The sequence below is a fragment of the Peromyscus maniculatus genome, chromosome 19 (assembly GCF_049852395.1).
Source record: "Peromyscus maniculatus bairdii isolate BWxNUB_F1_BW_parent chromosome 19, HU_Pman_BW_mat_3.1, whole genome shotgun sequence".
NCBI lineage: Eukaryota > Metazoa > Chordata > Mammalia > Rodentia > Cricetidae > Peromyscus > Peromyscus maniculatus.
This window is the reverse complement of record NC_134870.1, coordinates 71,780,608-71,792,939: the sequence shown is the minus strand read 5'-3', so window position 1 is coordinate 71,792,939 and position 12,332 is coordinate 71,780,608. Positions and strand designations below refer to the sequence as shown.

The 12,332-nt window shown below is 46.5% G+C and overlaps 1 protein-coding gene across 1 annotated transcript; it reads left to right on the top strand.

The window, feature by feature from the left end:
* Positions 1–4,966: 4,966 nt before the first annotated feature.
* Hsbp1l1 (heat shock factor binding protein 1 like 1) lies at positions 4,967–12,129 on the top strand. The gene is made up of 4 exons (XM_006973871.4): positions 4,967–5,149; positions 6,628–6,694; positions 8,197–8,291; positions 11,927–12,129. The coding sequence occupies exons 1-4, from the start codon at positions 5,099–5,101 to the stop codon at positions 11,930–11,932; spliced, it is 219 nt and encodes a 72-aa protein (XP_006973933.1). The 5' UTR covers positions 4,967–5,098; the 3' UTR covers positions 11,933–12,129.
* Positions 12,130–12,332: the final 203 nt, after the last annotated feature.

Genomic DNA, 12,332 nt, shown 5'->3' with positions numbered 1-12,332 from the left:
GAGGAGTATGGGGAGGACTCGGTGTTGATGGTACAGCAGAAGCTGTTTCACTCTTCTGTGTTCTTACCGGGTGGGTGGCTGTCCGGCAGAAGAATGTGAGACCCCTCTGGATATGCCCCCTTTCAGAGGATCCTCAGCTCTGTCTCACAGAGCAGGTAAGTAGTGGGTGCCTCTAATTCAGCCTCTCATGTCCTCCCTTCTCCACTGGTGCAGTTTTCCAGTTGCATTTGTCTTAAACCAAGCAAGTAGAAAAGCAAGATTTTTATTAATGGCGAGTGGGGCCAGGCAGAAAGACCAGACCAGCACCATGCTAGGTGGGCGCCACTATGATGAGCAAGTATGTGGTGGAGAGATGGGCGAGAAAGAGAAGCGCAGCGGTCCATGTTCTGTGGGGAGAGGCAGAACTGGAGATGCAATGGCGGTGAGGAGCTGGCTGGTAGAGCCTCCTCTCCACCTGTAAGGCCCAGCAGCGTGGTTCCGGCTTCTGTCCTGGCCCAACACAAGGAGGCTCCTCTCTGTGCTCACAAGCAGGGCTCTGCATGTGGCTCCTCAGTGATGGGAGAAAGGAGGTTGAGAGTTGCACCGAGATGTTGGAGAATATTATTTTAACGTGTGTTACTTTCATTTGTGTTGCATTTGTTTAACTCTGTGAAGCTGTGGTACTGTGCCTGTCTAAAACACCTGATGGTCTAATAAAGAACTGAATGGCCAATAGCTAGGTAGGAGAAAGAATAGGTGGGGCTGGCAGGCAGAGAGAATTAATAGAAGGAGAAATCTGGAAGAGGTAGAAGGAAGAAGTAGCCAGAAAAGGAGGAGGACATGAGGGGCTAGCCACACAGCCACACAGCAAACCACAGAGTAAGAAAGAATGAAAGGTACACAGAAATAGAGAAAGATAAAAGCCCAAAGGCAAAAGATAGATGGGGTAGTTTAAGTTAAGGAAAGCTGGCTAGAAACAAGCCAAGCTAAGGCCAGGCATTTATAATTAAGTATAAGCTTCCATGTGTGATTTATTTGGGAACTGAAAGGTGGGCCCCCAAAAGAGCAAAAACAACACCATCAAGATGCATTGCTTTAACCCGGTGTCTTGATCTTGACCCCAAGAACTGTCTCCATTCCATCCCAACCACATCAAGGACATTGTCACTCTCTGCAATGGATCCACTTCTGGAATGTTCCTCTGAAATATTTCATGGTCCCATAGTTCTCTCTGCTTGTGCCTCCTGTGTGTCCCACTTTCAGATTAGAGAGGGATCGTGGATACTCCTCTCTTGGGGAGCCTGTCAGGCTTCCTAAGGGGTGTGCCCAAGTTTTCTCCAACAGAACCCCTGGAACAGGCTTTTTGTCTACCTGACCTCCAAGTCTCTAGAGGGGCCTGGAGGTCTTTGCTTTCACAACCTACTGTCTATACTTTATCTAGATGCCACTTGGCTCTGCTCTGGGTTAGTCTGGAAACAGAGCTGAAATATCCAGTGAGACTAGGTCAGACATGGGAGCCTCCTGAGAGACCTCGCTGGTGGGGAATAACCTCTGCTAGTCTGCATATCATCCTAGGCTTCTGTGGTCCAGGCCCTGCTTGCTGATTGCTATTCTTATGTTGTCTGCAATGTGGAAAGCTAAATGTGTGGAGGATGTGTGCATCCATTAGCTTGAGCCATAACGAGGCTCTGTTACGGCTTGGATTGAACTGAATCTGGCTCCATGGTGTCTACCAGTTAACCAATGCCCTGCCTGAGGCTGGCTATGCTGCCAGGGGATGTCAGAAACACCATTGTATGAACTCAAAAGGCCCAAGGGAGTGAGGACACCATTGTGAAACAGCCTCATGTCTTTAAGGTAACTGGAAGACCATTTGTTCTGGGCTGTGACAGACTGAAGTCAGGCCAGCCAGGTGAAGCCCGCCCTGCCAAACAAAGCCTTGGTCTTATCTCTCCAGAAATATTTCCTTTTCCTCCTTAAAGTGGCTCTAGTGAGTCCTGAGCTTTGAATCTCCAGTGCACTTCTGAGAACATCCTGCGTTAGACTCTAGGTCCCCAGATCTCCTTACAGCTGTCTGCAAAGAGAAGTCAGCTGCTGCTGCTGCTGCTGCTGCTGCTGCTGCTGCTACACAGGCTGACTCACGCTGCTTAGACTGACTGGAGCCATGCAGGGCCAGCTCACACCCCTCCCTACTTGTCTTAGGGTTTCTCTTGCTGTAAAGCAACACCATAACCACGGCCTCTTTTTTTTTTTTTTTTTTTTTTTTTAAAGATTTATTTATTTATTATGTACACAGTGTTCTGCCTGCATGTATGTCTGCACACCAGAAGAGGGCACCAGATCTCATTACAGATGGTTTTCAGCCATCGTGTGGTTGCTGGGAATTGAACTCAGGACCTCTGGAAGAGCAGCCAGTGCTCTTAACCACTGAGCCATCTCTCCAGCCCCACGGCCTCTTTTATAAAGGAAAATACTTAATTGAGGAGGCTCATTTACGGTTCAGAGGCTTAGTCCATTATCATCATGGCAGGAAGCAAGGCAGCATGCAGACAGCTATGGTGCTGGAAGAGGAGCTGAGTCTTTGGGTCTTACATCTTGACCCAAAGGCAACAGAAAATGGTCTGTCTCACTGGACATGGCTTGAGCATGTATGAGACCTCAAAGCCTGCCTCCACAGCGACACACTTCTTCCAACAAGACCACACCCACCCCAACAAGGCCACACCTCCTAATAGGGCCATGCCCTTTGGGGGCCATTTTCTTTCAGAGGACCGCATTACTCTTAGAGTTCAGTCTGTACTAGTCACGGCAGCTTCTGTCTCAGTCCCTTTCAGAGAAAGAAAACTAGACAAAGACTTAAAAGGACATTGTCTTAGTCGCTGTTCTAATGCTGTGAAGAGACACCGTGGCCAAGGCAACTCTTATAAAAAGGAAGCATTTAATTGGGGGCTTGCTTACAGTTTCAGAGAGTTAATCATTATCATCATGGTGGGAGCGTGGTGGCGCACATGCCCTGGAGAAGTAGCTGAGAGCTACTTCCTGACCTGCTGGTCCAGGGGGAGGGGATTGGGAGGAAGTTGTGGGGGGAGGGAGGGAAACTGGGCTTGACATGGGCTTTTGAAAGCTCAAAGCCCACATCCCAGTGACACACTTCCTCCAATAAGGCCACACCTCCTCATCCTTCTAATTCTTTTAAAGAGTTCCACTCTTTGATGGGTAAGCGTTCAAATACATGAGCCTATGGGGGCCATTCTTATTCAAACCACCACAGACCCAAAAGGCAAACTGTCCATATTTTTAAATTTTACCATGTAAACACATTCATTGATATGTAATTCACATACTATGAAATTCACTCAAATAAGCAACCCCTATGGTTTTTAGTATATACACAAATTGTGTAGCCATTACTGCAATCTAATGTCAGGAAATGTGTCCCTCAAGAAGGAACCCCTTACCTATGAGGCAGCTTCTCCCCCTCCCCCTCCTCACACTGTTGCAACCAGTAAGGCACTGTCTCTGAGACATTCTCAGTCAGTTACTGATGTTTCTTATAATGGAGTGGTTGACTAGGGGACCTTTGTTTTTGAAGTTCATTCATGTTGTATGTACCAGCATTACACTCCTTTGGTTGTGGAATGGTATTCATGTGTGCACATACCTCATCTGCTTGCCCATCAGGTTATTTCCTCCTTGACGCTTGTGATGAGTGAGTCCTGCTCTAAAAGGTGTGCATGTTTCTGTGTGGGTGTGGGTGTGGGCTGCTGTGTCTTGCACACACCCAGGAGTGGAATGTAGTTACGTGGTGAACCTTGTTTCCCTGTATTTTCCAAAGGGGCTGCCCGAGTCTACATTCCCCCTGGTATCCGCGTGGGTGTGGAGCAGGACTCATCGTGGGTGCTGATGGTGATCAATGGTGTTGGCTGCCTTTGCCTGTAAGGCCACGTTCGGAGGCAGAGGCAGGCGGATCTCCATGAGTTCGAGGCCAGCCTGGTCTCCAAAGCGAGTTCCAGGAAAGGAGCAAAGCTACACAGAGAAACCCTGTCTTGAAAAACCAAAAATAAAATAAAATAAAAAAAAAAATAAAGGAAGTTTCAAAGTTTTATTTACTTTTATGTGTAGGGTTGTTTTCACGTCTGTAAGCACACCATGTACATGCAATGCCTGCGGCGGCCAGGAGAGGGCACTAGATCTTCTGGAACTGGAGTTACAACCCGTTGAGCAGCCACGTGGTGTTCTGGGAACCAAACCCCAGTCCCGGGAAAAGCTGCAAGTGCCCTTAACCAGTGAACCATCATTCAGCCACCCTGTGCTGCCCCCTTCGATTCAAACATACGCAGCACCCCGGCATCCATGTGTTATCTCTGCGCTAGGCTCTAGAGTATTGAGGTGGCCTAAATAGACACAATCTGCTCACCCTTCCGACCTTCAGCCCAAGGAGTGCAAACGTGAAAACAACACAGGCAACTGATAAAAAAGCGTGGCCCTGGGAAGTCACCACAAGGTGATCACAACTCAGACCTGAAAAAGAAGAGGGGTCCTGAGATCTTGTTTCCAGACCCACAGTGAAATCAGACTTGAGCATCAGTGGAAGCCATTCAGCTCTGAAGCTGACATCTTTAGATCTTCAGAAATGACAGATTTGCAGCAACAGATTCAGTTGTTCAGTGAGGTGTGCCATCGGCCACTGGCAGCTGTGTGGTACCCAGTAAGAGGCGGCACATCATATGAAAGTTTGTACCTAGACAGAAGCCAGCAAAGAGGGGAGGGTCACTTGCTGTTTGATGGGTACTGAGTGTGAGGCCAGAAGGTCTGGAGATGGAGGGGCGGAGTAGGTGCGCTTAATGCATTGCACTGTGCATTCGGAAGTGGCTAGGGTGCTCACCATCCTGTCGTGTTTACTGTGCCACAGTAACAAGAATAAATAAGCACCGGCAGAGTTCCTCCCAGGTCACCTCCTCTGAAGGATGAGAACACGCAGCAAAGCCGGATTGGCCGGCTGCCGGTCCGCACATGCCCCCGCGCTCGCTCTCTCCGGGTTTGCCAGTGCTCAGCCCAAAGCGTGACACCCGCTGGGTCTACCCAAGACCCAGGACCCCAGACTGCTACGCCAGTGCAGATGGACGCCCGGGCGCCGGAAGTTCCTTGCGGGGACGTACTGCAGAATGCGGTGAGTGACGCGTGCCCTAGTGCTCTGTGGACTGAGGTCGCCGACTTTAGGGTACTGGAAGGGATCGAGGCCATAACCATAAGGGGTCTGGGGAACCGAAGTCGTGAGCCAAAGAGGTAGATGGCGGACGCTGGGCAGCCAGGGATGAAACTTGTTCCTACAGACCCCGGATCCTTGTCCCATACGGTACTCAGCCTCTCCCCTCCCCCACTTCAGTCCTGTCCTACGTCCCTAGCCATCAGAGTCCTTTTCCCTTCCTCCAGGTCCCGCCCCCACGTCCCAGATCCCACCCACCCCTCCTTTCCCTCCTAAAAGCTCCGCCTCAAGCCCAAGCCCCGCCCCATTCCTTCCCCCTCTGGTGTCTTCTCTGGCCACTGCCAAGGCAAGTCTGTCTCCATGACAGGTCCTTACGTTCGTCCCATTTCAAAGAAAAATCTGCTGGAGTCCACTTCATCTACACTCTTCTGAAGGGCCACCTGCCGTAGGGAACCCACCTACACAAAAGAGCGCAGGGCCCAGGGTCCAGGACCTGCAGTTCCGTTGGTAGGATGGGCAACCAAAGGTGTTGGGACAGGGATCAAAGCAACAAACAAACCGAAAGCCTGGCTGTCACCACAGTAGCATTTCTGTACGCGTTGTGCCGTACACTATTAAACAGCCAAAGCACAAAGTGACCACCGGCCTTTGATTCACCCTGGACTGAATGATTCCTGTGTTAACATCTACAGTGAGACGATTTACACCTCTGCTCTCATGCTTTAGATCTTTTCCATCATAGTGCTCATGATGGCAGAGGCCTGTAATCCCAATGTTGGAGAGCTGAGGCAGGAGGATCTGAGTTCCAGGCCAGCCTGAGGTACATAAACAGACCCGGGCTCAAAAAAACAAAAAAAGTGCCCTGCACCGTGGGGAATAACTTACATTCCCAACACTGTCAGGCAGAAGATCACTGAATACTGGAGGCCAGCTGGGTCCATAGAGTTCCAGCCCAGTCAGGAATATATAGGGAGGCTCTGTCTCAAACAACACAAGCAAAAAACAAAACAAAAATCAATGGGCATGCATGTTTAGGTACTCCATGATATTTACAATGTCCTACACTAATAATAAATACCTTATTCAGCTGGGGGGGGGGTGCACTCGGGAGGCAGAGTCAGGCAGATCTCTGTGAACTGGAGGCCAGCCTGGTCTACTGAGTAAGATCCAGGACAGGCACCAAAATCTGCACTGAGAAACCCTGTCTCAAAAAAACAAAAACAAGCCGGGCGGTGGTGGCGCGCACCTTTAATCCCAGCACTCAGGAGGCAGAGCCAGGCGGATCTCTGTGAGTTCAAGGCCAGCCTGGGCTACCAAGTGAGCTCCAGGAAAGGCGCAAAGCTACGCAGAGAAACCCTGTCTCGAAAAAACAAAAAACAAAACAAAACAAAAAAAAAAAAAAAAACAAATACCTTATTCAGTTACCTAAGGTTCATTTTCAGGCAGAAAATCTACTTCAGGAGCTTGAAGACCACTTCCGAGCCCTGACTACGACGTTAAACCTCAGAAATATCCTTTCCTGGTCTTACTAAACACGATGAAGCCTTTGGGTGGTCTCATTGCAGCGTCTTGTTCTCTGATAATGGTGTCTGATTGTTTACACACGGCTTCCCAGAGTTTACATTTGTGCTTCTGTGTGGCATCGGGGTGCATTAAATATTATTCGCTTGGTCGCAGGCTCTGCTTCCTGACTGGCTGGCGACGCAGGGCATTTGAATGAATAGCCAGTAGAGAGCTCAGGGAGCAGAGGCCCGGCTCTGGCTGAGGGGCTGCTTGGCAAACCTAACTGAGCCAGCCTGGTCAGTAGCGCAGACTCCGCAGCAATGGGGAACCCGCGAGAGCGGTGTGGATGGTCTCTGGCAAGGAGACATTCCTAGGACATGCCTTCCATTTGATTGGAACAAGCCAGTCAGTGTTTTGTCTCAGAAGAATGAAATCGGTTAGAAATGAATGTTCAGTCCCAACTCCACATGTCAGTAAACCTCTGTATATTTAGAATGGCCAGTTGGGACTTGGCAAGTGTCTGAGTGACTTGCTTAAACTGGTTCTGTGATGGTTCTACTTGTGAGTTTATTGGAAGATAGTTGTTTTATAAAATTTAAAAATTAAATAAAAATGTTTACAGTTTGTGTAAGTCTAGGTTAACATCTGCCCTAAGACTTGCCCAATCTAAGGCTTTTTTTTTTACATGATTAAATTCACTTTAAAAAATATTAAGGAGATAAAGAGACGTTCATCCATTAAGAGCATGTGCTGCTCTTGCAGAGGGCCCAGGTTCGGTCCCAGCACCCACACAGTGGCACTCAGCCATCTGTAACTCCAGTTTCAGGGGGTCCTACACTTCTTTCTGGTCTCCTCAGGCACCAGGCATGTCTGTGGTAAACATACATATATTTAGGCAAAACACTAATACATAAATACAAAACACTTATAAATAAATAAATCTTAAATAATAAATCAAGTGAAGTGGGCCATTGAAATGACTCGGCCTGGAAGAGCGCTTGCTGCCAAGCCTTAGTGCCATCCATGGGATCCATCCTGAAAAGACAGAACTACCTCCAGAAAGTTGTCCCCTGACCTTCAAACCCGTGTCATTTACACACACACACACACACACACACACACACACACACAAAGTACTTTTTAAAAAATAAACCACGAAGACGTTGGTTTTAAAAAGAACTAATTCCCATCACAGTTACACTCAGAGTTTGGCTAAAGCTTACCAAGCTCAAGTCCTCAAGCCTATGAACAAGCCGGGGACGGGGACGGGGATGGGGGGGGAGGGGGCTGTTTTCAAACGTAGTCCACAGCTGGAGGTAAAATACCATGTGCTGAGAAAAGCTGAGGGAAGCGTAATGACGCTGACTGTGGACAGCCTGACTTCCTCACCAAAGGCTGCTCTGCCACACGTGCCCAGGGACCTGTGCAGAGCAAGAGCAGGTTAAAGCAGGAACCTTCCATGAGTCGGGCTAACCAGACCACATGTGCCATTCTCCTTGACATTGTACTGGAAGAAATGGGAAGTCGCATTGAGGACTTACAGAAAAATGTTGATGACCTAATGGTTCAAGCTGGAATCGAGAATTCTATCAAAGAACAAACGGTAAGGCCTGGGTTAAGACATGGCCTTGGTGTATCTTTTTTTTTTTTTTTTTTTTTTTTGTTTTTTGTTTTTCGAGACAGGGTTTCTCTGTGTAGCTTTGAGCCTTTCCTAGAACTCACTTGGTAGCCCAGGTTGGCCTCCAACTCAGAGATCCGCCTGCCTCTGCCTCCCAAGTGCTGGGATTAAAGGCGTGCGCCACCACCGCCCGGCTGGCCTTGATGTATCTTGACTTCTTTCACCACCATGTGAGCTAGTGTCAATGTGTTACATGAAAACTCTTCGGTACTAGTGAGAGATGCTTCCGTGTGCTGTTTTACAACTAAAACATGGCCGTCATGCCTTTGAAGGTACATATTCCAGGTGGGAATGATCACCTGAAAATCCGATTTTATTAAACTGTTTTCCAGCCTTACTCCTTAAGTCAGTCTATAGCCACAGCACAAATCATAATGAGAGGCTGGAACTCCTGTCTGAGATAATATATTTGTTTGATCATTTAAAGAAGACAGATGCAGGCGGCATGGTGGTGCATACCTTTAATCCCAGCACTCATGAGTTCAAGGCCAGCCCGTTCTGTAGAGCCAGATCCAGGACAGCCAGAGCTACACAAAGAAACCCTGTCTCTTAACACATCCCATGAGCAGCTTGGAGGACAGCATTCAGCATTCCCTTTCTAAGGAATTTTATTCTTGAGGAGCAAATAAGTGCTGTTTCAGATCTGAGACTGTGTGTGTATGCCCATGTGACATACATGAAGATAGATGATTTTATAAAATACTTAGGCATGTTATGACATGGTGTTCTGATTATATACATGGTTTCAATGAATGTTTTTTTATGTTAGCATAAAAAATGGGTTTCATTGTGGCATTTTTATTTCATCTTTATGTCTAGCGTGTGTGTGTGTGTGTGTGTGTGTGTGTGTGCGCACATGCATGTATGTGATTACACATGTGCCATGGCAAGTATGTGAGGATCAGAGGACAGACAACATGTAGAAGCGGCCTCTCTTCTATCATGTGTCTACTAGGAATCCAGCTCAGGTCATCAGGCTTGGTGGCAAGTGCTCGCACCCCCCAGTCATCTCACTGGCCCCATTATGGCACTGTTACACACATACGACATTCTACTTTCTTCTCATTCACCTTCCCCGACCCCGCCCTTCAACTGCTGCCCCCACCCCAGACATCGAATAACTTAGATACCTTTGTTTACTTCTGTCTCACAATCAATTTACCGTAAATTACCCCTCCTTATCCAGCTAAATCAGAGCTAGGTCACCTATCAATGATGTATGAATAGTCAAATCAAGTAGCTTCAAAACACTGGAGAAACAAGCATAGGGAGATCCCATCCCCCAAACTCAAGATGACAAAAATAAAATGCCTGACTGGAGGCAAAAGGTGCAGCTTCCCTACAAAAATACTACCAGACATGTCTTGTTCACCCATGGGCCTCCAGGCACTGTGGACTCCCAACCTCCCACCCTCCCACCATCAAATCCCCATCTTTTAAGTCTAGGGCAATAGGGTGTCAGCGGGAACAGGCAGGCCTGGTTTCCCTGGTAGACTGGCTTGAGGGTTGCTCTGGTAGTCACTCTGCAGGGTGAACTTCCCAAGCTCTGGCTTCTGCATCCAGTGGGTTAAAAAACCAACCAGATGTAGGCTGAGACGTCGACTTGAGTGTTTAACTAATGGTCAACATTTTGCTTCCTTGGTGCGCACAGTCACTAAAGGCAACATGGTTGAGGCCAGCTAGCTATTTAAAAGCTATCAAGACCTTTTAGGTTTTACAAAGACCTTTTTATAAAGGACGGAGTAATCAGAATACTTGCACCAATTTGTGCTTATGGCACAGCCCTATCTGATGGGAACGGCAAAAGTCATAAGGCCAGCCGGCTGCTTGACAAAGATCCAGCAGAGCTGAGCCGCATGATGGCCACCATGCCACCTTTGATTTTATCTCTACCTGTTGCATACTTGGGGCACTTTTAATATTTGTACAAGTTGGGGATATTGGACTGATGGAAAATTCCTTATGAATCATTTATGCCTTTCTCCCAGGAGTATTGCTTCTAATTGCTTCCCCAGGAAAGTCCTGAACATGCTACCCCTCCCACTTTTAGGGAGATATTCTTATCGACTTGAAGGTCTTCCTCATGCTTTGGAGGTTGTGACAGATAAAGAAGCCAGAGGTCTCTTTAGGAGGCTATGAGACATTTTTTAAACTTCTGTCTTACTCAGGACGAGATATTCAAAACAAAGTAAACTTAAAAAGGTTAACTAATTCAATGGGCTAGAGGAGATCAGATTGCAAACCTCTTCCCACTAATCACTCAGGCAATTATGTGACATGTATAGCAACATAGTCAGATTAGCTGGTTATCATGTCAGATTTTGAATAACTGCAGCAGCTTTGGCCTGGGGATTTTTCGTGGGCACTCTGACATTTAAGAGTTAATAAGGCGGCAGCCGGGCGGTGGTGGCCCACGCCTTTAATCCCAGCACTCGGGAGGCAGAGGCAGGAGGATCTCTGTGAGTTCAAGGCCAGCCTGGGCTACCAAGTGAGTTCCAGGAAAGGCGCAAAGCTACACAGAGAAACCCTGTCTCGAAAAACCAAAAAAAAAAAAAAAGAGTTAATAATATCCTGCTTGGGACATGACAATATGCCCGGGCTGGCTTGAAGATTTTGTTTTGGTCTAGCATCCTTGAAGCAACCAAAGCTACCAGCCTGAGAACAGGCTGTCATGTGCCTCTAGATTTTTAAAAATTGGGTTCTGGGTTAATGAGTAAAAATGATAACTCAGTTTATCAATGATGTCAAAACTTGAGGGAAAATGATTGGAAATGATAAATCTGCCATAATTTACAATGATGACTAAAAGATGAACAAGAAAAAGTGAAACACATGTCCAAAAACAAAAATGATAGATCTATGTTTTGAAAGAATATAAATCTATCCCTGCTTACTAAATTCTGTATAAATAAAAAAGCACCCTGGCTGCTATTGAGTCAGGCTGAAAGATTCCCCCGACCATCATGCCTGGCTCATTCCTTCCCCTGCCAACTCCTTACATCCTCTGCTGGGACCTGTCCACCACTGGGAATGGCTCCTGGCATGCTTGCTCTTGGCTGGGGCTTTCACACAGGACTTCAGAAATTCTGCAAACCCTACACTTGTTCTCTGATTGGGGAGACAGCCCTATACCCTTACTAAAAACTCTTACATTTGATGGGGTAGGATTGTATCTGTGCTGCTAAATTGTACAATCTTTTCCAGCATGCAGTCAATGCAGAATTTTGCCTAGAAAGTTCCTGCCCCCTACACACCAGAGGACAGTGAGTTGGGGGTGGTTAATCACAGTGGCAGGCCCCATGCGTGGCTCCGATGCCTGTGGAGTGCATGCTGTTCATTCAGTCCGAATTCTGGATCCACTGACTCTTATCCAAAGAAAAGGAACATCTATCATTTACATATTTCTCTGTACTGAATTTTGCCTGTGTATAAATGTTTAACAATTACTAGTAGTTATGGAATTTTATTGAAAACTACTCTTGAACTTATTTAACTGAATATTAATTAGTCTGTATATATACCATGTAAATAAACTAATCTCTTTCAAAATTCTCTTTCAGACCTGAAGATGTTAAACAAGTCACAGGAAACTGCTAAAACGGAATCTATACTGTTTGAATAACCTATGCAGAATGAATTTTCATGTCCAGATTTTAATTTTTTTTTTTGAGACTTGAAATCAAACCCAGGGCCTAAAATGTAATAGGTGAGTGGCTACCTCTGAGCTATATGCTAACCCATTAAAAAGTAAAATTCATTTGAGCAAAAAAAAAAAAAAAAAAAAAAACCAGACAAAAGCAATAAAAAAGTAGCATAATTCAGAAGGTGACTGTTTACCAAAGAGGAGACTTGTAAATAATGACAAAGTATTTTCCAATGCATATTTGTAAATCATGGAAGTAAAACATCCACTATATTAGTTCACATATTTTCCAAATTAAAATTCTACATTGGTTTAAAAAAAAA